The 25294-nt window shown below is 37.6% G+C and overlaps 3 protein-coding genes across 3 annotated transcripts; all 3 read right to left on the reverse strand.

Moving 5' to 3' along the window:
- Positions 1-118: 118 nt before the first annotated feature.
- hdhd2 (haloacid dehalogenase-like hydrolase domain containing 2) lies at positions 119-5896 on the reverse strand. Its single transcript, XM_084746340.1, has 9 exons — positions 5824-5896; positions 3738-3847; positions 3515-3617; positions 2677-2782; positions 1920-2004; positions 1482-1647; positions 1181-1231; positions 880-943; positions 119-592 (listed from the first exon to the last, which is right to left on the reverse strand). The coding sequence occupies exons 2-9, from the start codon at positions 3836-3838 to the stop codon at positions 489-491; spliced, it is 780 nt and encodes a 259-aa protein (XP_084602466.1). The 5' UTR covers positions 3839-3847; positions 5824-5896; the 3' UTR covers positions 119-488.
- Positions 5897-8407: 2511 nt separating this feature from the next.
- Positions 8408-9791, reverse strand: ier3ip1 (immediate early response 3 interacting protein 1). Its single transcript, XM_084745900.1, has 3 exons — positions 9632-9791; positions 9121-9222; positions 8408-8719 (listed from the first exon to the last, which is right to left on the reverse strand). Exons 1-3 carry the CDS (start codon positions 9720-9722, stop codon positions 8664-8666), a joined length of 249 nt encoding a protein of 82 aa, XP_084602026.1. The 5' UTR covers positions 9723-9791; the 3' UTR covers positions 8408-8663.
- A 980-nt stretch (positions 9792-10771) lies between these two features.
- skor2 (SKI family transcriptional corepressor 2) lies at positions 10772-24912 on the reverse strand. The gene is made up of 9 exons (XM_084746470.1): positions 24689-24912; positions 20578-22595; positions 19865-19928; positions 18741-18818; positions 14856-14921; positions 14619-14717; positions 14301-14368; positions 12950-13013; positions 10772-12460 (listed from the first exon to the last, which is right to left on the reverse strand). Exons 2-8 carry the CDS (start codon positions 22564-22566, stop codon positions 12957-12959), a joined length of 2421 nt encoding a protein of 806 aa, XP_084602596.1. The 5' UTR covers positions 22567-22595; positions 24689-24912; the 3' UTR covers positions 10772-12460; positions 12950-12956.
- Positions 24913-25294: the final 382 nt, after the last annotated feature.

Consider the following 25294-nt stretch of genomic DNA (forward strand, 5'->3'; position numbering starts at 1 on the left):
ACAAACCTAAAGTACAGGAACCTGAAACTTTGATATTCTCACACAGTCCTACTGTTTTTTATGCAGTTTTTCTTCATTATGTACAATAATCATACTCACATAGAATAATAAGCAATAGTTACCAGCTGAGTATTTTTTCATTCAGGGTTTAATTCATACATTATAGTATTACAACACATTTGGTATTGTAGCAACAGATGGCACTCTGAAATGCATACTTTACTTATAGCTTTTAACATTATGGACTTAAACAGACAGTCCCTCACTTAAACTGACATTTTTGGGTAAATGTATTTTTAAGAGTTTAGGACGATCAGTCAGACTAATGAGGACCAGAGGATGGTTAGTTTTCCTTACTCAGGCTGAAGGCCCTCCCCACCACTGTAAAAACAACAGCAGTCTACAACAGTGATAACTGCCCAGGAAGTGTTTTCTTGTGCAGATGACAGGTTTTATAACAAAATAAACCTGTGGAGCTGTGCTGTTACTCATAGCAGGTTCTTCAGGATATGTTCGACAGCGTCTGGGAAACTGTTGCATGTTAGGTGTGGAGGAGGGTTGATTTTATTTTCATCTCCTTCTCTGTATTTACCTGTAAGATGACAGGAGAGAAGGTGGCATTCCATCAGTCAATCATCATAATTAGTGGCTCAATATATACTGTGATGAATTAGATAAGATCCAAGGGAAAATACCATGATATGTAGGTTATAATGAAGACAGTGGAAGAAGAGGGAGAGATGAATAAAAGAACCACAATTCCTGGTTACTGTGTAGTTGCTGTCAGGTAGGTTTAGGTAGTGAAGGGAAAGGAAGAACTGGAAGGATAAGTGAAGCTGCTGGAGGGATGAGAATCAACTGAAGGAGGATTGTTCTTACCGGTCTTGACTAGAATTCCCAACATTCCTGCGTTCTGAGCCCCGCCCACATCATCTCTGGCGTCCTGTGGAAAAACGGCAATTAACAAACTGTTAACTCTTCTACCTAATCAAGTTTTATTTCATTTGAAGTGGAAGTTCCAACAGAAATAAAGGTGATTAACAGTGAAAACTGAGGTATGTTTGAAGAAAAATCTCAGTCAACATCTTATGGTATTTAGAAAGATGTGTCTTCACTAAATTTAGAAAATTGACTTAATTAGCTCGCTTAATGAATCAAAACTGATCCACAATATACTTACATCTCCTATCATGACAGCTTCATTTGGGCTACATCCTAAATCAGACAGACCCTGTTTGAAGGAAACAACCAAAAGAAAATAAGGGGCCTCACAACCATGGAATCAATTCAGAGAACACAAAAAAACACAAGAAGTGCGCAAATCTGACTACAGTTGATTAAAGTAAAACACACACAACAGATATATCATTACGTTGACTTAAGTATAAAAAAAAGATTCAAGTAACAGTGTGTAACATGTCCTTTTTTTGTTGCTTACTTGAGTAAAAAGGTAGAAACATGTAAAAACATCACTTTCTGACCTGTGTGAAAAACGTCTTTTCTGGCTTCCCCACCACAGTAGCTTTACAGTCTGTTGCGTACTCAAGTCCTGTCACAAAGGGCCCAGGGCCCAGGGCCAAACCATCCTTACGTTTGTAGTACCGAGCTTTATGGATGGCAATGAGAGGAGCTCCATCCAGAATCATTCTGTGGAGAAATATACACAATTAGCAGACTATGCTGTATTTCTAAAAAACAGTTATCAAGACAGAGAAGGAAAAGAACTACACAGTCAATGATTCTGCAATTTCTGTTCAACAAGTAAGATTATTCAAGGTCACAAATGATTTAGGCCCACTTTTCAAGGAAATAAAAACACAGTAAGGGAAAACAGGAAAAGAAAACTTCTCAATTATTGGAACTCAGATGTTCTGTGAGTGACTGAAGAATATGTCCTACTGTATGAATGAGTTCACCACCTGAAAGCCTTGGTGAGTGTTTCATAGTTGAAGTGATCAGGAGCGAGTCCGATGACCACCGCGTTTGGCTCAGACGTGTCAATACCTGGACAATTAAAGACAACCATTCTGTAGGATTAGTAATGAGTTTTAATGTAATTATGATTATTCAACCAGCAAGACATTTATTGAGAACAAACAACTACAGATTCAGTAATGCAAAGAGTTCTTATTTCCTTGTCTCATATCATTTTAAATTAGTTTGGGTTTTCCCAGTGTTGGTCACAATAAGTGAACAGTATGGCCTATGGTAATTTAACCATTTGTCACTATTTTTGAGAGTTTACAAACTGAATAGTGAACTGAAAAACTGAATGTGATCATATATAAATTATTCAGTGAGGCAAATAGCGATAACAGTAAATATGTAATAATTTGTTTATCTCAGTGGAGAACTCTCAACAGGTCAGAGGTCAAGATCAGCTACAACAGTAGTTATCAACTCTTAAGTTAATGACCTCTTAAAATGAACTGATAGATACACAACAGGTTGAATATGGTCACTGTTTTGGATTAGGAAACACTGACGAACCCTCTTAAAAAATAATGAACAATCATAAAATCTAGTGATTTTTAATTTTCAGGTCGTTTGACCGCTAAAACAAATGAGTTTCAAAAGAAGTAAAATTGAAAATAAATAAATAAAAGAACAGCTAAACAACTGAAGCTTAGTCTCTCCCTGTCTCTCGGAGATGCACACATACTCACAGCTCCGTACCAGTGAAGTCTTCCAGTGCGCTGTCCTCCACAAGCAGCAGCGGCCTGTGTTGTTTCTGCTCTAACAAACTCCTTGCTGCACTCAGTGAAGTGAAGATCTCTTTTTCCTGCACAGTGAAGTTTTCAAACACAAAGTGTTCCCAGTGACCTCTGGATTAGGACTGATTAACAGAACAAAAGCAACACATGTATGGGCAACAGACATCAATCAATGTCATCAATAGCAATTAGGGCATGTTTGCACTTAATGCATTTAAGTGAAGCTTTTGGGGATTTTTTTTAATTTTTTTTTTTTTTGACCAAATTTCTGTCTCATAAACAGCCGATCATATCCCTTGATAATGGAGCTACAAATGACATGGCAACAGCCAATCATTTAACAGGTCTGGTATTCAATAGCACCACTGACATGTGACACAGCAACAGAAACAGCATGGGGTGAGAAAATGAGTGCAGATGCTGAGGGAATTGTTACTAAAAAAAAAAGGACAGGTTGGCTCACCTGTATGACATTTTTGGGTTATTTTGGGGGGTCTATTAGGTCCATTATCTGTGTGCCTTGACAATAAAGTGATTAAATTCAAAATAAAATGGTTAAATTCACCCTTTTTTCTCCTGGTCTTTATATAAAAATGTATCTCCCAGTCCTACTCTGGAATACCACCTTTTATTGTGACTGTGTTTTTGGGGAATACAGACATTGCTGTTTGTTTGAGGCAAAACACCAAACTAAACTTCAGTACAAGAGAAGCGCTTTTCCTCTTATGTTGTTCATTTTCAATTACTTAAACATTAGATTGAAACCTGGACTAAATGAAACTTGGCTTTGGATGTTCTACCTGGAGGTTGAAGTTGAGACGTTGCAGTCGTTCCAGTAAGTTCCTCTTGCTCTCCTTTGTTGTGTTGGTCACAAACTTCACAGCTACAGATGCCTGCCGTAACCTAAGAGCACCAAAACATGAAACCAAACATCTTGCAATTAAAAGCACATTCAATTTCATTCATGCAGAAAACTTCAAACTCATTTAACCCCCTGTCCTTGTTTTGAAGGAGCTGTCCTACCTGTTTAGGGCGTCCTGCGCCCCGGGTACCGCTGTGTCCTCTATATGTAGAGTTCCACTCAGGTCAATGAGCACAGCCTTCAGAGCCCGTCTGCCGGCCATGATGGAGACCTGCAGAGGAGGACGAACGGTGAACATGACCCAAGGTCCAGAAAATGTTTTGTAGCTTGTAGACAAGGCAGAATTTGCTATCCTGAATTATTACAAAAATATTAATATCCATCCTCCTTGCCATATGTTTTGTTAAGATTCTACCTTCACTTACTTTGATTAACCATGAAATAAAAATCAACAAAGGCTTTTTTCAACAGATTTCAGTCTTCACCAATCCAGCAGCCACCAAGTGCGCTGTTAGATAAGACCTGCACTGCAAATATGACCAAGGTCCACTGTAAATGGAGCTTTACTCAGTTTAAAAAAGCTTATTCTGTATTAATAATAAAGTATTATTTAAGAGATTATACCTTCATAATCATAATTCGCATTGGTAGTGGTAGAATTTACCAGATTATTCCGTTGTTCAAACCTGCATCAGGACAAACTGAGAGGATTATTGACCAGTTTGTCCCCAGAAATTATGACTTCCTGCCTAGAATACAGATTTTGGGATTGTATTTTATTGCACTTTGACTGTGTGATCCCCCATTATTTAGACATGCTTGGATTTCTGTCATGTAGTTATCAATGTGAGGGTACAATTAATACTCTTAATATCCACCCAAAATAGCTTAAACACACACATGCACACACATGGCCTGTGGGTCATGTATCTATTATTTGTATTTAGCTCAACTAATAACAGGAAACTGTGCTGTGAGAATAGTGCCAAGATAAGCTCATTTTTCTGTGTGTGGCGTGGGTGTTTACAGGAAATCAGGGTTATAATTGAACCAGCTTCACAAATCTCTTACACTGATCTCTGGTGAGCCTGCAGTATTGAGATTCTGCATATTGTTATCTAAATGACTTTTCTAGTTACTTTATTTTCACTGTCAAGTGTTAAGTCAGGTTGTTTCATTGAATGATCAGGCAAATTTTATTAAAAAAAACCTTTTCACAACAAACAGAAATGTTGCAGTAAGCCATGGCAGTTAGCTAGCACGGCCCTGGAACTCCTAAATGGGATGCAGCCATTGTTAATTTTATTAATTAATTAATTTTTATCAACTAACATTATTAATTAACTAGTAAATTAATTTACTAGCTTTTTTATTTAGCTGTCTTGTATTTTAAGATTACTTTTCACCATCGATTAATCTATTTATTATTTTCTCAATTAATCAATTAGTTGTTTGGCTTGTAAAAATGCTGAAGATTTTTTTGTTCTGTTTCCCAGAGCCCAAAATAAAATCCTCAATTGTCTTGTTTTGTCCACAGAGATATTCAGTTTACTGTCTGAGAATCAACAAATATTCGTATTTAAGAAGCTTTTGACACTTTAAATTTAAATATGACTCAAGACCATTAAACAATTATCAAAATAGTTAGCAGTTAATTTAATAATCGATTAATCATTGCAGCTCTAATTTTATTTTTTGTATATAGCTAGCACCTCTCAAACTAATACACCTTTTTCAGCAGCCATTTTTACATGAAATAGTAAGGTAAAGACAGATGTTATCAATAATACTAATTCAGTTTTCGTTACAGGTCAAACAGAGTCAGTGTGCGGCTCCTGTGGACGTTTGTGTCACAGGAAATGATGTCCTGCGCTAACTGGAAAGGGACTGGGACCTTACTCACCGTGAATGGTAGGTAACACCTGTGTTCACCCTGCTATTTCATGACAATATGGCTGCTGTGAAAAGGTTTGTTACAGTCAGATAACTACAGCAAATACTTGACGAACGCTACTACATGTATAGACTTTTTTTTTTAGCATTAATCTAAAACTCTTCATTATCATCATCACATGCTGTACATGAATGGTAAAAGCTTAAGTGGCATTAATTTAGCTTCTAATTTAAACTTTCACTTCTGCGACTTCATTGCTGACGCAGAATGTTGCGGTTTTAATCGCAAAAATGGCACAATAACTAAAATATAGAGTTAATATGTTTAGAAAGTCAGCAAACAGCAGAGCTAACCTTGTAGGAACAGCAGCCCCTCCTGCTTGCTTCCTGTTGACGGTTTCTTCTTCGCTGGTTAAAAGTTGGTTTTATTCTCTGTGAGCTCAGTGCTGCCCCCTGCTGCTCAAACACAACAGCTTCTGTTCTCCTTTACAATAAATCCTCGTTGATTTGAGTATTTTATGGGGGTTTGTTGTTTTTGTTTTTCCACCCTTTTTGGAAAAATATTTTTGATATCGCCCTCTCTTTTTTTTATAACTCTCTCTTCTTCACTATTATTTCCAATTTATTTTATATGTTCTAATCAGATAAGAGGGTTATCCTGAACCACCAAATCACTCATGACAATAATAAAAATTAAAAAAAACAAAAAAAAAACATATGTGCCCTATTCCACTAACAACCAACAGATGTATCGCATTAGTGGGTCTTTTAGGGCATTCAGATAGATTTAATATGGTGGGAGGAATTATCAAAGCCATAATAACCTTCTCTCTGCACGATGCCAGGCAACACTGATCAAATCCTCTTTTCATATACCTCCAGTGAATAACACCCTTTTCCCTATGTTGTTTTTTAGTTTTTGGTTGTAGGTTTCACATAAATATGTGGGGCTCATGACAGTGAAAAATATGATGTTGGAGAACTAATCTCACATTGTTAAATTCTTTGTCCAGACAAAACATCTAAATCAGTACCATCCTCTTTAATGTAATGTTTTGTTTCTGCTTTTTTTTTTTTTTTTTTTTTAAATTTGTCTTTCACTAACCCCTTTTAACCCTTTGACTTTTTGGTTACAGATGGGGGAGGAATCAATTAATGTCAGTGAAATACAACTTTTGTATTCTGTATTTTTATTTGTCTCAGCTGAGTTAATTTTGAGTCAACATTCTCTTATTGCCCTTATCTCTGTCTCCTTCCCACATTTTGTTAGTCAATAACATTAAAATGCATTGAAAAATGTAATTTGTTTTTACATGTCAGTATTAGTATTAACACATTTCTTTTGTGTAGATTGCTTTTATAGCAGCTACTGTAAAGCAATTTTTAAAAATGATTTGCTAGCTAGCTTTAAATTTAATTTCGAAAGGAATTAAACTTACAGATGGCACAAAAAGCAAATAATTCCATCTAAACAATCCAAATGGAAAGTAACCTGTCAGAACTCAGACACCCAAATACCACACATCCTGACCTGTGAAATGCAGATACGTGTTTATGTACAGTCGCCTGTGATCGCTTACAGATTTTACCATGAATCCACGGCTACACTCTGACTAATCACAGATCAAAGTGGCTTTACTGTGCAAATCTCCCTGATAAACATATGCTTCTAATTCCAGCGGATCCCCTTTTCACTCTCACTCCCCTCTTCCACAAATCAAAACTACAGTAGTGTTAATAAAAATGTGGAGCTTAACGGGGGAGGAAATTGTGATAATTCACAGCATATGGAGATTATTAATGAAGTGGAGCAGGGATATATGAACAAACAATCCAGAGAAATGTGTTAATATTTACTCAGAGCAGAGGTGGAGAGATACTGCAGCATTATACTCAAGTAAAAGTTTGTTAGACAAGTTCTATTCAAGTGGTAGTAAAAGTACTGCTAAAAATGCATTTGATTTGGTCGGGAAAATGTGGATGGTGAAAAAAATACTAATTTGTGCAACATTGCAAATTAAATACATTGATCTACACCCCATCTACATGCAGCTCAGAGGTCTGCATGTTAACTGAGCTGAAAACAAACATTTATCTTTGTACTTGTTTGTCAAAGTAGTTTTAAAGACTTCATTTTTTCTCTTTTCCTTGGCTGCCACACCATTTTAATGAACTAATTTAATTAAAATGATTATTATATTTATTTCAAAACTCATAAACATCTCAATACCTTCCAAATGATGTTTGTGTCATTGAGAGGGCACTAATAAATAAACAGTATATATCAGCAGTACAAATCCTGAATCCTGTTGGCTTCCATGTGTTACAAGTGTATACGGCTTAAATAATGGTCAGCTGACAAGGATTTAAATTCAAAATTTATTACAGAAGTGAATGTTACCCGTCACCTTACATTGAATTGTTATTTGAAAGCAAACAGAAACATTTTATTAATTCAACATTTTGATCATATTTTCTGTAGCTTTCATTTCACAACCCAATGGATTCAATGTTGTTTCTGCGATGGAAAAAATACTAATTCCCTTTACATCTCTGGCCAAAACAATACACATTGATCCTGAATTGAAGGAAGTCATTAAAAACCCCTTAAGTAACTTTCATCAAATCTCTCAAACTCACATTTAAAAAAAAAAAAAAAAAAAAAAAAAAAAAGCTAGCTACAGCCCGGGATAGGAATGTGATAACTCAATAAATACTAACATATTGTCCAGCTCTACTGCTAACAACACGTCTCTAACAAGTTTCTCATTTGTAACAACATGATAAAACACATGACACATATCATTAAGTCATCTAAACAGATTCTTTTCACTGTCCTGAATAACATATGATGAAAGTGAGGACAAACACACTCAGTGCTGCTCAGGACAATGGATGAACAGAGAATCATCATTTAATACGGTGTTACAACTTCCACTAACGAGCAGTTTAGGAAGTCCACACTAGCCAAATTTGACTTTGGTGATGTATCAGTTCTCTTTGGATGTGATCATCTGGTGGTTGATTTGTTTGTTTTTATATTCCCATCCAATGTCCATGGACAAATTTTTCCACCCCGCTGAAGACCAGTAGAAGTCTCTGAATGACAGATGTGTGTATTTGTCTGTATTTGTGGTTGATCCTTGGCACATGTCTGGTCCTCCCGCTTCATTTTGGCATTTGGTGCACCTCTGTCAACCAAACAGTAACAACAGGACGATGCAGGCGGAATTTACTATTATTAAAGGCACTGTGGAAACAAAAAAAGGAAACAAAACAATAAGGAAACAAATTACAAAATTCCTTAAAATCTAAGGGCCAGGTATCAAACTTAAGCTCTTATCGCATACTAAGTGAAATGTGTATGTGGCAGAATAACATACTTTTTTTTATTATAAAAACAATTTTATTTATGAAAACATACTTACATGAAGGCAAAATTATAAACTGATTCATGTGAGAAGTTTGATCTATTTTGTTACACAGAAAACAGTATTGTTTTACATACCAAAAACTCAACCATTCAGTGGCATGATGACAGATTTTTTTTTAGGTATACCCAAACCCTACTGAATGACTCTCAATCAACATTTCCTGTTATTTTAGACAATTTCTTTATTTTTTTCCTAGGACATAAAAACACTTTCCAACCTCTCATGACAGTCCGGACTGAGCGAATGAGATTGAGGATCTGGGCTTTGATTCCTGGATCATCCCCAAAACCTCCAACTCCCTGGTCAACACCCCAGCCAACTGCAGAGAGAAAGACACAGGAGGAGGAAAATATATAGATCAGCAGGATGAAAATATAGAAAGGAGAAGACAGGGGGTAGCAACTGTTTTAGAGGAGAAAAGAAAACATCACAATGCATGTATGTTTGTATTTTTACCCATTAACATCCAGTGTTCCTCTTGATTTTCCCTTAAGTAGCTGGGCGACTGGAAAAATCATATTATTCTACACAGCACGTTTCTCTCTACTGAATGAACTTAATTTTTCTGCCTAAAAATCTATATGAGTCTGTTTAGTGTAATTATAATACACAGACAGCTGTGCAGTGTAGTGACGTTTGCAACTAGCTAGCTGCCTTTAGCTTATAATGCGTCGTTTTTTCAATAAAACCTGTGACGTACGTTGTATAAAACATGTCAGAATACTTACATTTGCTGAGAAACCTCTCTTCATGTAACACAGCGATTGCATTAGTGCACAGAATAGCGGTCTGGATGAGAGAGTAGAGTGTAAACGCCATGCTGGCAACTTCTTCTTCGCCTCCTCCCCTCTTCTTCTTCTTCTTCGCTCACCACTCCCAGAGATGGAGATGCCGTAAACCGGCAGCGGAGGTCGTGCAACAGTCCTTACGTTCGGTCTGTCGTGTAAGCGCTGTCCGTCTCAGAAACTGAACAGGGGAACTTTTATTTTAATTTATGTACTGTAGATTTTTTTGTTATTATTATTCGTGAATCAGGTCACATTTACACATCGTGTTTCACATCCCCCCATTTCGATCGTCTTCCCTAAAAAAGAGGGGGGGAAGTCTAGCATGTAAAGGGACAAATTTATTTACTTTTATCAAAAAACATTTTCCTTTTCTTTCCCTCTGGTGAACATTGATTAATAAATCCATAATCATTAAATTATCATTTTATATCCAAATGTCTAAGTTATACATTTTTTTTAACTGACTTATGCTGCTATTTCTGATGTCTCTTATTTATTTCACTTACATATGTTACTGTATGCTACTTTTTTTTATTGACCAGTTAAATCACTAACTAGAAATATTTTTGTTGTAACTGATTGTTGGTTAGTGTTCAGTTTAAAGTACGTTTTTCTTTTGACCTTAATGGTTAAAGCTCCAGTGTGTAACAATCAGGGGGATCTATTTTTAGAATACAGCACACAAAGAATATAATATTCAAGAATGTTTTCGTTAATGTATAATCACCTGAAAATAAGAATTAGCCCTATATATTTACAAATGATGCCGAGAGTTTTGAAAGTTTTGCAGCCAACATATGCCTTCTACTTTATGCTTGGAAGGGGTGAGTGAAGCAAGGGCTATTGAGTTGGTTGCAGTCTGCAAGCTCACCACTAGATGCCACTAAGGGACACACTGGTCCTTTAAACCTGAATGCACTTCAATTAAATGTATTGCAATAGAAGAGCTGAAAATAAGCCTCCTTTGGTTTCACAAGCATCAAAACTGTAAGCTATGACCTGAAATTCAAATTTGGAATTTAAAAGAAAAAAGGGGTGTAGAGGATTTCAGCAGCAAACAGGCCTAGTCATGAAACCACATTCTGCTTATTGTATAGACTTTTAATTTACACATAAATAGTAGAGAAACTACAAGAACATATTTAAATACATCTGCATTAACAGTTTATAATGATAACATTTCTCTCAGTAGATGACAACTTTATCCATTCATTCATTTCATTCTATAAACAAGGTGGTTGAGTTCTCATTTTTATTCCCTCTGACATACACTTGACTGCACCATCATCACCATCATGTCTCATTCTTCTTCTTTTAACATTAGAATAAATAATATTTTCACAATCAGGGTGTTAGGCCCTGATACTCAAATAAATAAATAAACAAACAAACACATATATAGACTGACTGTGAGTTTTTCTCACGTGTGACATGTTATACAGTCAGGTGAAATCATTTACAGGTAGATATACAACACTGACAAACCTCAGTCTTTCGCTCCTCGGAATTGGCCTTTACATGTCTATTTGCCATCTGATGACACTCCAAAAAAACATTTAGGTGATGGTCGCAAGGCCTGTAGGTTGATGGTTAAAAAATTTGGGTGGAGGGTAAAAAGTACCCCGAGGGTCCCTTTGAGCAAAGGATTCTCCAGATGTGTGCTTAGAAATTAACAGTGGAAGAGGTGAAAAATGTACAATCAGAAGATAATACTAAAGGTTTTTTGTACATTCAGTGAAATACTCCAAAATACTAAAATTATGGGTATAAATTGTTATGCCAGGGTACAATATGCATGAAGAATGGACACTTTTGTGATACCACCCTGTTTTAATACTGGTCTAATTGCATTATTAGGTTTAAAACCCCAAATACCACATATTCATTCATAGTTTCCATTTATTTTGTTCTTCATCTGGCGTATTTAAGTTGGGGGCATCTAATAAACCAACATCTGACCTCTTCAGCAATGACTATGTCAATAATTTGTATTCACAGGGGGGTTTGGTTAATAAACACAACTGGACATGATGAGGAGAATCCCTTTGGGATCAAATGTTGCCAATAAATCAAGATTAGTATGTTTGTTTCTCTGTATGGATACCACAGCAACAGTAATAACAACAGCAACAATCGTAGTGTGAAGTCCGCCCTGGTCCACAGTTTCTGTATGTACAGTCGGGTGAGCAGCAATCAGAGTCGTGGACAGTAATGCACAGTCTCGATGTATCCATGACTGTCTTTTTGCTGTTCATCTTTAAAAGAGCTTAGAAAAGTTCAGAACATTGACTGCCTTTTTGTTGGTTTTAAACAGCCCTAAATTTCACAGAAGACAAGAACAGGTGTGGTTGCTTTGGTCCTGGTTGGGTAAAGCTTTGAGTCTGACTGCCAGTGCAGCAATGAGGAGTCATTCTGGTTCTCCTGATGTCGCCAGTTTCATCCCCTTTCAGTTCAGTCAGTTTGGGGGATAAACTGGACTCAGGGAAAAGGAAACAGGGATAAAATTTTTATCTGGTCCAAGTGTGTTCTTACCAGACTGAGTTCAAGTGCAGAGCTATTAACAGAGTTTGTACTGCAGAGGCAGAAATGTCGCTGTCCCAGGGAAACGTGAGAAATGTATATATACTATATCGCGTCTTATTCCCTTCTGCTTGTGTCTCTCTCCAATATATCTTGGGTGACTGTATTTTTTATTTTTTTCATTATTGTTGGGATATTCACAGAAATCCAGGCAGCTTCTTCCTCTTGTACGGGATTTGTTGACTTAGCCTGTGAAGATAATAAATAAATAAAACCCAACATTAGTGTTCTGGTTTAGTGTTTGTCAGAGACTGAGAGGTGATAGGTGAAGAGACTTGCATTTGGGGTTAGGTAGTGAAAGCCACTGTGAAGTGAACATGCTTTACACTGTAGCTATCAATGACAACAGTTTGCTGGACCAGAATAACTATTACAAATTAAACAGCAAAAACTGATTTAATTTCAGAGTTTGTATTTAACTAAGTAGCTTAAATCAAACAAAACCAGTTGAATTTGCAGATAGTGCACGTTGTCTGGCTGTAAAGTTGTCAAATCAAAGCTAAATGTGGCCTAGCTTCGAAAAAAGTTCTAAAAAAATTTTCAAGGGAAATAAACTGGGACTTACTATCTGCTTTGTGTTACAAATAATCAAATGTTTATATCTCCATTTAGCAATTACCTATGTTGCCAGATTTCTTTTAGCTGTGTTAATACAGTAAATGCATTAAAAACAGTCACCTTTTAGCTATTTGTTGAGATGGGAGCTGATCTTTTCTTTTCTGATGATGTTTGCGTAGGGAATCTGAAGGAAATAAAGAGACAAAAGTTAGATTAATTTTACAAGATTTGGACACGTGTTTATACACAATTGTTTATTTCTTTTTATATGCTGTACAGTGCAGTGAACCACCTACTGTCTAGTGTTTTGTTCATCATATTACGATAATCATGCCCCCCATATAATTTGTTACCTGCCAAAAAGCCACAGCCATACACTAGAATCATTTGATAGGTTTCTTTTGTTTAACTTCAATCTTGACACCAAAAATTGGCACTTTAAAATAATGCATTATGCAGGGGTTAATAAAAATCATTTTGTTTATGAAAATGTTTTTCTATTTATGAACAGAGAAATTACTGTTAATAATATGAAGATTCCATTGCAGTTATTCTTTTAAAAAAGGAAAATAAAAAGCCTGGGAGTGATGTGTTAACATTTAGGTGTGATATTCAATCAAATTCTAAAATATGTTGCAGCAACATAAATCTAAAATTTTTGAGTTTGAGTTCATTTGAATGTCTGTGTGAAATTAATGTGTCATTACTCTCAGACAGATCCATCTGCTGGCTCTAGACGCATTTGTCAATTCTGAACATTTTGTGCATGCTCGTGCATGTACGTGCTCATAAATGAGCCTGAAAAGCAGTTGTGGTTACATGAATGCAGCGTGTGCTTGCGTGTGTGTTTCCGTGTATGTGCAGGGTTTTGCGACCATGTGCACACAAGCGTGTACAGTTGTTGCATGTGTCAGAAAGCAAAGACAAACACCGTCTGTCAGCCTGTCTGCCAGCTGCTCGGGTGATTGATGTGAACGGAAACACTCAGACGGCTGCAGAGGAACTACTCACCCATGAAAGACAAACTAGATGATTGGCTCTGTCTCTTGATGGACAAATAAGCAACAACAGATGTGTCCAGTTGAGTCCTATTGATGTCTTTATTTAGTCTTCATTAAATTCATTTAATTTCTGTTGTCATTTGAAGACATGGATGTCATATTGACATCTACAATCTACCATAGTTGTAGCAATAATTGAAATGTTATTGTCACGTTCTCTCATGCGCTTTTGATTTCCTCTCTTCCTGTTCAAACTGTGTAACTATATTTTATTGAAAATTGCTTCATAATTAGTCTATAATTATATTCCTTCTCAAAATCATTACCAAAACTGTTTTTCAAAGCGAACAGTGAGGCTTTTTTCAATTCATGTATCTATAAAAGGATGTTTTATTTGTCATTTAAAGGCGTAGAAATGATATTTATTTTCCATCAGTGTTCAGCACTGATTGTATCATTAGTAGTCTTACCATCTGTAACTGTTGGACCATCTCTTCTCTGTAGGCGAGCTCTCGTTTCATCTGGTCTTGAAAATTATCTGGAATTAGCGTAAAAATCTATGATTAGCTTGAGCAGTATTATCATTTGAGTAACTGATCGAGTTATAAAAAGGCAGCTGATGAAGGATGAAAGAGACAAAGAAAAACAGGAAAGAGAAAGGTAAGAGAGTAGGGAGGAGATAGGTACGGAGAAGAAAATAGAAAAGAACTTAAGAAAGACAGAGAAGGAGAAGTCGCCCTTCACAGTATGAAAAAGGAAAAATGAAGTGAGGAAAAAAAATGACTTACGGAAGACAGGAAACGGTGAGGTGCCCTTCAGAGCGTGAAACTCTTGCTCCAGTCTCCTCCTGAAGTCGATCTGCTCCAGCAGAACCTTCTGGAGCTCCTCTGCAGGAGAGGGAAGACAGATGGAGAAAGGATTGTCTGTTAAGATAAATGCATTAAAACATATCTGACACTCATTGGTGTAGGACTGCGATTGTTTACCCACAACCACAATGTATGATTCAGGTTAACAATCTTTACCTTTCTCCATGTTCTCAACGTCCTTCTTTAGCGGCACAGGAGAAGTAGCACCTTGGCTTTGATCACCTAAAAACAAGGAGAGATACGTCACACTTAGTCACAGACATAATTACAATTAGGAGTGTCATGATATACCAGTATGTACGATATCCTTGATATTTAAAACACGAAATATTTATATCATGTTAACAATACTCACGATACTTGTGTGTAAATGAACCAGTGCCTCTTAATCATACTGTATGCTCTTAAATAATTTCTATTTCTTTTCTTCATCAGTTCATGTGGTTGCCTTTTCACTGTGAGTAAAGTTTAATTACACTTTATGTATACTTTTGTACAGTTAATGTTACACTGGTTGATGGTGGATAAAGAATCATGTATGTTAAAAAATTGTCAATAATCACAACTGCTTCACAAGAGGCAGGCTGACAGACTTCATACCTTTTCGATTCAAACGCTTAATGCGCAAAAACACCTCTCTACAGTGCAGCAGTACAGTGGAAAACTTCAAATTAAATTGGCTTTATGACGTATATATTGCCCAAGCAAGTGATTAAATTTTGAAAAGCCAAACATACCATGAAAACAGACTATAGCAGATACCATGCTGCAGCAAACAAACATAATCTGCCCACAAATCTGAAACTGAGTCCTTCACAGAATATGCTTAAAGTGGCCTTAAAGAAATGGTCACGCAGTACATTAAGGCATATGCAATTTTAATTCTTAGCTTTTAATATCAAGATATCAAGAGCATGTTGACAAGCTGTATATTTTTATGTTGGCTGTATTGCCTTCACTTGCTGTCTTGTAAGTGTTTATTGCTGTTGTCTTGTGATGTGTTAAGTGGCACACTAGAGGACCACGATGGAAACAAGCCCTCTGGCTTTACTTTTTTATCCGATTGTTTTTATCCTTTGTGATTTTGTAATGTATGTAATGACTGCTGTGCAATGCTATATATGTTTATCATCAAATAATTTCAATTAGTCAATCAATATAACAAACAGTATATTTCATATGTAACACATATCACATAGTCATACTCATGTCCTTAATCAGTCTTGTCTGATTGGATCTTTACGTATCCACTGTCTCATCCTCTCTCTGGCTGCTCTCAGTCTTTAGTGGGGCACCATAATTCAGTGTTTGTCCTCTAGGTGTCAGTGTAAGTTTGTAGTAACAATTGTGACAGCACTAGAGATGGAGATGTTTATGGTACTTTATCCCTGACAGTCTCTTCTTGCTGTCAGATCATATTGGTTTTTAATAAGAAAAAAAGAACACTGCTTGTGTTTGAATATGAGAGAAAATTGGTTTTGAAAGGAAACTTGCAGGTTTTTGTACTCTATAAGTGTGGCGTTACAGTGTCAGCAATCTTACTTTTTGGCAGGTTAATTATTTTGACCAATACCTGGTGATGCATGAGCATAAAGCAACTATAAATGAATGTAAAACATGACCAAAAGAATCCACAATGATATTTTTGCAATAGCTATTGAAAATTTAAAAATAATGATACTGCTATCAATCAAAGTCATCTTTAACTTAACTGTTTATCGTGCATTTTACTCATAATCAAAATAAGAGTGTAGGGAGTTGGAGAGAGAATGTGTAACCATAACTGTACAAAGCCTACAAAAAGTGTAATGACACTTAACAGATAGTGAAAAGGTCAGTATCTCAATATCAATGACTCAATTTTTTAAATATCATGGTTATCATCAATACAATTATATCACGACACCCCTTGTCTGTGTACTTTTTAAAGCTTTGTTACTGCTGGAAGAACCTGGAATTGACTTGTTGCTTTCAAACTTCATCATCTTCTTTTTTTTTAACAAAAATCTTCATCACACGCTGTTTTCAAATTTACCAGTGTGAAAGTTTCTATATTGTTCTGCATGTATGAATGTGTTTGCAGCGCTAACGTCTGAATTGTGACAATGAGGCATTGTGCGCCTTAAATGAAGCGATCCAGACAACTCGATATGTATATTCTCCTCCAGTCATTTCACATCCTGCCTCCTTAAGCCTCCCTACGCTTCTCTCCTTCTCTCTCATTTAGAGCAGAGAGAGCTCTCCTCTCCTCTCTCCTCCTCTCCTCTCCTTTCCTCTCCTCTCTCTGTCTCATTTGACAAGCAAATTTGCAGACAGTGCCCGAGGATAACAACCTCGTTTGACAGTCAATTAACCGTGAATAGTCAAAGCCAAGGCGGTTTGCATTACATAAATGGAAAATTAGATTATTTTTTCTCCCTAGAAACAGAGGGAGAGTTTAAAGACAGTGGAGGGGGGGTGGGGGGTGGGACTCGGAGGAATCAGGCCTTCTAATCACGTAGAGCTTCCCACCGCCCAGGGAGACGTTTGGCAATCAGGGGAAAGGTGGTCTCATTTAATTTGTTTCGTGTAATTTTTCGAAATACATTATACATTATGCGCGGGGATCATTACGGTGTGTGTGTGTAGGGGTTGAGGGAGTGGGGGGGTAGATATAAATGTTGGCACAGATGTCATAAAGCACTTTTAATGTCTTCCTGACAGATATAAAAAGGCAATAAGCTGTGATCTTTTTCAAACGGGAAAGGCTTTTTTGCGCTGAGGAAGGGGAAAAAAAAGGCAATTATGTCGGCGGCGATACGGGTCTAGGATGGAGATTGCAAGCGCGGCTGCTTATCTCTGAGCTGATGTTTTCTTGTTGAACTATAACGGCCCCCCTAAGAGTAACAGCCCTGGCGACAACGCCGCTAAAGAGAGCAGCCGTGGCAGAGCAGTGGCAGTGGCAGCAGCTTTCCACTGCTGTTTCATCTCTGTGTTTATATGAATCCCTTAACTCACTGTCTGAGAAGTGGAGGAGGAGGAGATGGAGGATGAAGATGAAGACTGAGGAGCTTTAAGTATTCTGAGTCTCATTTGTGTAATATGAAGAAAAGCCATTGTAAATTGCAGCATGTATATTAAGTCATTTTCTCTTCCAACTGAGACTTTTTTAATCGGCGTTGTTTGTTTTATGTATGGAATTTTCACACGGTGTATTTTCATCTACACTGTGTGAGCTGAATTACAACAGGAAAGGCCCACTGTAGCTTTTGAAGCCATTACATAATGAAAATTCTGTAAAATAATGTTTTAATTTTTGATTTACCTTTCAATTTTAACAATATTTTTAATGTCAGGCTGCAAATAAATTAGATTCCTGCTCTCTAGATAAGGTTATTAAAACTTGTACTAATTTTCTAAATTCTATTTACAGTCAAAAGCTGCCTTTGCAAGCATAAATGTGTTTTTATTTTATTTCCTGATGTAAACATTTGATCATGACTCAATCTGAACTTTCATCAAGACCCTAATGTGTCTCTGCGATGTGAAATTCAAATTAGACCAGAGGAAAACCAAACGCAGAAATTAAATCAACCTTGCCATCCTAATAATTATACATTTGGGAGGATCTAACATGCCATTTAATTTTTTTTAGGGCTGCAGCTAATGATTATTTTCATTGCTGATTAATCTGTTGATTATTTTCCCAATTAATGGGTTAGTTGTTCGGTCTATAAAATGTCAGAAAACAGCGAAAAATGTTGATCAGTGTTTCCCAAAGTCCATGATGACAATCTAAAATGTCTTGTTTTGTCCACAACCTAAAGACATTAAGTTTACTGTCAGAAATATTCACATTTAAGAAGCTGGAATCTGAGACATCAACCGATTAATCAATTATAAAAAATAGCTGGTGATTAAATCAACATTCAATCGATTAATCAATTAATTGTAGGAGCTCTAAAATTTTTGCTCTCCTACATCTCTATCTTCATTGTTTAAGTTGTTGTTTACTGTCTGTAGCTGCTCTGCAACCAGAAATACACAAGTGAGCGTTTGTACCTGAGCTTTCCCTCCAGTAGTCAGGCGCTGACGTCTCACTCTCCGGCACAAAGAAACTATTCTGCTCTTTGTTTTCATCTGAGAGAAAATGAGACAGAGAGACAGACAGGCAGAGAGTTTCAGTAAGGCCCATTGGTTAAGTTGGTTATCCGGACACATGGAGATAACTAAGTGTGCGCATGCTGTGTGTCCTTTGTGTGCATGTGTGGGTTTTTGAGTGAGCAACAACACAAAAAACACACACAAGACATTTTCTCCAGTGAAAGGGGTCAGAGTGGGAGATGAGAGGAGCAAATGAAACGTCACAGGAATATGAGCCTCGCGGGGACACAGAGACACTATAAAACCACTCACTCAGACACTAAATGAAACAAAGATGCTATAATACAACTGAGTCAGATGTCTGATGAAACAGATAGTGTGTAACAGTTTGCTGAAATAGCTTGTGTAATGCTATTTGATGAAATGGTGTAAAAACCTGTTCAAACATTTGATGAGATCAAAATATAGTAAAACAACTGCAGGGTGAAAGATCTATTGTCAAGCAACCCGTGCAAACAGTAGAGCGAGCAAAGTGATTTTTTTAGATTATATTTTTTTTGTAAGAGAAACTGTATTTTGGTTTTGCAAATGCTTTTTAGTCTACTTTTAAGAGAATATTTTAGAGTTTTAAAAAAGATGAGTTTAACAAAACTGATGTGATATTTCATTACAGTTTTGATGCAAGTAACAGTATCATGCTAAACAATGTAAGAATTATTTTATCGTTATACTGGTGTGTAATCTACAATTACACTTTTTACCTGTGTAAAGGAATGTTAATGATTAATCATTATTTGTTAAGAATTTAACTGATTAAAAATTAGTCGATAGTCTACAAACTGAAGTCAACTGTGTCTCATCTGAAATGGCTTTGTCTGGCAGAGGCATTTGTTGAATAATGAAAATTAAACTTAAACTTGAAAAAATGTGTGTATCTTATTAATGATTAATCAATTAATCAATTGTTAGCATTCTCGACTACCAGCTAAGGAAAAATATGAAATTAAAATAAAATAGAATAGAAAACATGAATAAAAAAGGTGGGAAAAAAAGAAAAGAAAAAAATATTAAAATGTGCTCACCAGAAATGCTGGAGCTGTCTTTGGTTGCGTATGCAGGTAGTCCCTCGTCTCTATTTTTGTGAACCTGGAAACAACATAAAGTCAGTTAAAATCTCACACCTGTTATGCACTGTACAGTTCAGTTAAAGTAGATTAGAACACAAGTCCTATCAGTCACGGCTGTTTGATTTGGATTATTAAATGTAAGGCTTATTTTTCAATTCAGCTTTTTTATGTCAAACACCTGCAATATTTTCTCTCATTAATCTGGATTTTTTTCGTCCAAAATTTTTTTGTGTGTAGCAAATTTTAACTAATTACTTTGAAAACACAATCTCCCTCGTTGACACTCTGCCTTTTATTAGCCAATCGTAGCATTAATTTGTTATGATCTCATTTGGACTATATGGGTAGACATTTTTTCCTGGTTTAAAATGCTCCTCATAACTCTACCTCCCACCACCTCCTTTCTCGAAGGCCTGGTTAATGTGGGAGTCGACAGGTTAAAGATTAGAGTTGCCCTAACAGGCTGGGGTGACAGAGGGAGAACAAACACACCGTGGCCATTAAACAATCCACATCTGGGCCTATTAGCCGGGATCAGAGTGGGGTGACTGTTTCAATTTCTACAGGGAGAAACCAGCCTATCAATCTGCTTATGCAGATCACATCACTGCCCGACTGCAGCACCATTTAAATAATAATTAGCTAAAGTGGCCTGGGGGAATATTTACGTTTTTGTAAGCCGGGTCCTCTCGGTGAGGTGGGGTGGAGCTGGAGAGAGGCAGGCTGGTGGGAGGGGAGGCAGGCAGGCTGGGGGACTCCTGCTGGATGAGTTCCGAGGAGGAGGGAGGGGAGGTACTGGGATACGCAGTACCACTCCCTCTCTCCTTCCCTCGCTCCTCTGCAGGATTGTCACTAAGCGCAGAGAGGTACAGGTTGGTTTGAGTCTGTGACGGCCTGTTTGTGAAGCTCGCCTCCTCCTCCTCATCCTCCTGCTTCGATGACTCCACATCCACCTCCCCTTCCTCCTCACTGTCCACTCCCTCCGCCTCTCCGTCGCCTCCACTTTCACTTCCGTAGCTACAGCTGCTGGTGGGCGATAGCCGCTGGTGGCGGTCTGTCCTGGTGACCACGACCCCAAACTCCTCATCTGTTGCCCCAGTGACTCCCCCACTGTTGCTGTGGAGCTTGGCGATGCTCTCTGCATCCTTAATGACGGGGCGAAAGGCTGAGCCATAGCTTGGCTTTCTGGTTTGGAGGGTTGGGGTGTCCAGGAGTTTGAGCCAGCCTTCTGAAGTCACAGGGCGGAGGTCAGGGGTTACTGTTGTGCACTCTGGGTCAAACAGTCCAGATCTAGGTGTGGTCGTCCCACTGCTCGGGGCCATATTTGCACTCACACTGTTTCCGTTGGCAGTTACAGCTCCCGGCTCACTGGGGTCTGACAGATCTAAAAAGGCCTGCCTGAGAGAGGGGTTGTCTGCCAGGGAGGAGAGGGCACTGGGCTGGGGCTGGAGGTAGGTAGGGACAGGGATTCCTCCTGCTGCTCTTGGTGGCCAAAACATGCAGAAAGGAGGATAAAAAGTGTCTTTGCGCCCGGGCCATAAAAGACCTGACAACCCTGCTCCTTTCTGCCCACCTGAAACATCACTGTCATCTTTTTTCTGCTGGCAGAGGCCAAAGGCTGGGAAGGGGTACGGTGAGGGGAAGAGTGATGTGGGAGGGAACTTCTGCAGCATGCCAAAGCCTTTGCTTGGGACAGGAATGACAGGGTAGCTGCGAGGTGTCTTACGGGGAGACAGACTGCCTCCATCCAGATCATCCTCATCTTCATAGCGGGCTCTTTTCTGAGAACCAAGGTCAGGTCCCATCATGTGAGGCACCACCGAGCCTGGGAGAGTCTTCATTGGGCCCATGGAGGAACAGTGGGCTGAGGAGGGCAACGCTCTTTTCCGACTGCCTCCGTTGAACATCGCTTTGACATCTTCCCATGCGTAGACCAACTCATCAGGTGGGTGTTTGTCAGTGAGTTTGAGGTGTCGTCGCCAGGAGTTAAAGTTGGCAGCGTCGGGCTGGGTGTACTTGGCATCTGGTGTGCGGTGGGAATGGAAGATGAACTTATTTGGGGAGAAGTACATGTTGCAGAAGGAGCACTTGATGCATTTGGCTCTGGAGCTGTTGTAGCGTGCCGGGATGAAGTTACCACGGCAACCCCAGGCGCACTCATGTGTCACATCGAAGGCAAAGTTGTCGGGCAGTTTGGGCGGCGCATTCTCTCCCAGGAAGGACTTGCAGAGGCGCTCAGCTTCACGCTTGGTTATCATGCCACAGCGGCGTGATGAGATGGGCATGGCGCCGGCCCGACGAAGAATCTCCAACTGAACCGGAGTGCACTGGACACAGGTGATGCCCAGCGCCACACGTCGATTATGAATCTCATTATAACTGTAGTTCTTGAGGAGTGTGTTGGAAATCTGTGCCAGGCAAAGTCTCTCATTGTTATCAATGACTAGCGAAACAATGGGAACACCGTACAGGATGACCTGGCCGACCTGGTTGGGTTTGAGGGGTGAGGAGGAAGCAGATGGAGAGGGGGAGGATAAGGAAGAGGATGAGGAGTGGAGATGGGTAGCTCTGGGTGGAGTCAGGGGTTCCTGCTGGTATGGGCCTGTTGAGCTCGTCATTATGATGTCATTAGGGCTGGAAAGAATGGTCTTGTCCATACTTGGAGGAAAACTGGTTGTAGAATGTCCTGCATGAGAAGAAGGGAAGAAAGTTCCACATGTGTTGACTTTTTAATCGATAAAAACAAACTTTTTTTTTTTACATAAAAGTTACACACATGCATTGTATCTCTCTATATTACACATTTAGTAGTAAATAGTAATTATATAGAACAGAAGTGTTCAAAGAAATGCTTTGATGATGTGTGGAATTTGTTTAAAATATATATATATGGTAAATGCATTTAAATTAAATGCACTGTACTCAAAATTTATAGAGAAGTACCAACCTTTTTTTAATCATTAAAGAAACCGAATAAATTTGGAAATACAACATTTTTAAAAAATTAGGTTTAACTTCAACAATTTTGATTGATCGTTACAATTTTAACTACGCTTACAAAATTACTGAGGGCACAGAAAAAAAAAATCTGAATTATCATTGCTCTGTGCTATGCAAATACCAAATACAGCAGCTGTTTTTTTCCATGAAGCTCCTCTGTATTTAAAAATTAATTGATTCATTTTCCCAAAGATTATAGCATCTTTAGCATTTTATATCTTTACATACATAGTTCTAAATTAATGAGTGACTGTTTTCAGCAGTAGTTCACCAGTAAACAAACTGACAGAGGATAAGACACTCCTCTAAAATGATTGTAAAAATTCAAGTACACATATCCAGATTTCTTTCCAAATGTATTGTTACAAATTAATTAATTACTACTATTTTTATTATTATCATTATTAATGATAATAATTTTTAACATTTTGTATTTTTATATAGTAATATATCCATCATATCTAGAAAATGGTTTAACCTAAAAAGTTCCCACCAGTCTTAAAAAACAGACAGAAATATAGCAATTTTTGGCTACAATTAGACTACAGTTTTATTTAACTATTATGATAACCTTATTTTCCTATACAAAAGCTGGCTGTGGCACTAAATTCTGTATTTATTCATTATTTCTTTGTAAGTGTTCCTATTTATTTATTTATGTATATATATTTTTTTCAAAAGCATTATCATAAAAATGGCACAAGATTTTACTGTGAAGACAAAATACATCCAGTTGTAAATTTATTGTGCTATCATTTCAAACAATTATACTGTAATGATTTGACTGTACAATACAAAGCACAGTTTTTACTTTATAGTGAAAGTCTGCGTCTCCGTAATAGTGAATACATTATATGACTTGGAAAAGGACTTTAATATAAAGATGACACTTCTGACATTTACCATTTAGAAATTCTCATTTTACTTGCAGCAAACCAATAATAAACTCTTTTTTATGCATCACATTTGTGATATGTTTTAAGAACAAAAAACAACTACGGAAAAAGAGAGACTGCTTACAATTTTTTTTCCAGTAATTTCAGGAAATGCTTGTTTTAACAAATGAATTCCCTGTACATTCACGACCAGTTATTTATACCTTATATTAAATTAAACATTAGCCTTCTATAATAGAAAAATATAACACACAATTTCAACGCTTTCATATTAAACAGACAGGTATGTTTTGAATTGGATAAAGTTATTACAGCACAATGCGGATTAATGTGGTGGAATTGTGTGGGCGGAACAGCAAACTAAATGAGTAGCAAGAGCAAATGAACTAATTAAACAAACTATAATTTAAGACTTTGGCTTCAAATTACACAATATCGAACTGCCCTATTTAGTCCCACATTTTTATAATTTCAATTGGGTCTAAGTTTAATTTCTACCAAAGTAAGAGGCCTTTATTAAACTCGCACGCTTGCCAGCTAGTCAGGCATTATGTTTAACTTACATAGAACAATATTAACGGCTGACTAATCGAATAAATTATGAGTTGTAGCAACAAAAATAACACATGATAATAATAACAACAATAGCAGTAATAATAATAATAATAATAATGATAATAATAATAATAATAATAATAATAATAATAATAACAAAATGCGCCACTAGCCCACAGTAATTCTAAATTAATGCAACGGAATGTGAAACAATTTCTTAGGCGTTTTCTTCTTTGAATTATTTTGACGCCTATTTTCTGTCCCATCGTCTTCGTTTCTGCCAACATTTTAGGCAACTTTTAAGCAGAAATGGTGGAGCAGTCCTTACCTCTGACTCCCGACAATAATCCAAAAACGGTCTCAACGTAAAAAAAAAAAAATATCCCCGTCACGAGAGAAATCGATTCATCCTACAAGACAGCTCTAAAAACTCATTTTTATCACGTAAAGTTACTAACGAGTTCACTGAATTATATCCTGGAAACAGACATGGAGTCGGTACCGGCTTTTTGTCTCCAACTGTCGACTGAGCAGCTCATGAGATGTGAGTAAACTGCGACGCTCGCGCCGCTTTATTCGCTTTTCAGAGACACCACGCGCCCTCCTAATCCCTCTCTCTCCCTCTCGCGCGCTCTCTCTCTCTCTCTCTCTCGACCACGCACCTGCCTCGTGTTTGATTGGCGTGTAGCGCGAGCTCAGCCCACCATCCTGGACACGGACACACACACACACACACACACACACACACACACACACACACACACACACACACATGCATATACCTTCACATACACACACACACTTCTCTCATTCACAGTGCTGCTGCCCCGTCCAACTCAACAGCTAAAATGATGTCTTTCTAACCGCCACTCAAATGCTGGAAAAGTCAAACAGCTCGGACGACGGACGGAGTGACGCATGACTCTGGACTTTA

The sequence above is a fragment of the Lutjanus erythropterus genome, chromosome 20 (genome assembly GCF_056507025.1).
Source record: "Lutjanus erythropterus isolate fLutEry1 chromosome 20, fLutEry1.hap2, whole genome shotgun sequence".
NCBI classification, from domain to species: Eukaryota; Metazoa; Chordata; class Actinopteri; order Lutjaniformes; family Lutjanidae; genus Lutjanus; species Lutjanus erythropterus.

Bases quoted from the DNA above. Each gene is read 5' to 3' on its own strand.
- hdhd2 (XM_084746340.1), bottom strand. From the start codon at position 3,838: ATGGCCGGCAGACGGGCTCTGAAGGCTGTGCTCATTGACCTGAGTGGA. The intron at 1,648-1,919 runs GTGGTGAACTCA...ATTTCTCCACAG, and splicing joins ACACTCACCAAGGCTTTCAG to AATGATTCTGGATGGAGCTC. The intron at 1,232-1,481 runs GTCAGAAAGTGA...TCCTTCAAACAG, and splicing joins AAAAGACGTTTTTCACACAG to GGTCTGTCTGATTTAGGATG.
- ier3ip1 (XM_084745900.1), bottom strand. From the start codon at position 9,722: ATGGCGTTTACACTCTACTCTCTCATCCAGACCGCTATTCTGTGCACT. The intron at 9,223-9,631 runs GTAAGTATTCTG...TTCTCTCTGCAG, and splicing joins AGAGAGGTTTCTCAGCAAAT to TTGGCTGGGGTGTTGACCAG. The intron at 8,720-9,120 runs GTTGGAAAGTGT...TTGTTTCCACAG, and splicing joins AGTCCGGACTGTCATGAGAG to TGCCTTTAATAATAGTAAAT.
- skor2 (XM_084746470.1), bottom strand. From the start codon at position 22,566: ATGGACAAGACCATTCTTTCCAGCCCTAATGACATCATAATGACGAGC. The intron at 19,929-20,577 runs GTAAATATTCCC...TGTTGTTTCCAG, and splicing joins AGGACCCGGCTTACAAAAAC to GTTCACAAAAATAGAGACGA. The intron at 14,922-18,740 runs GTACAAACGCTC...CCTTGTTTTTAG, and splicing joins CTACTGGAGGGAAAGCTCAG to GTGATCAAAGCCAAGGTGCT.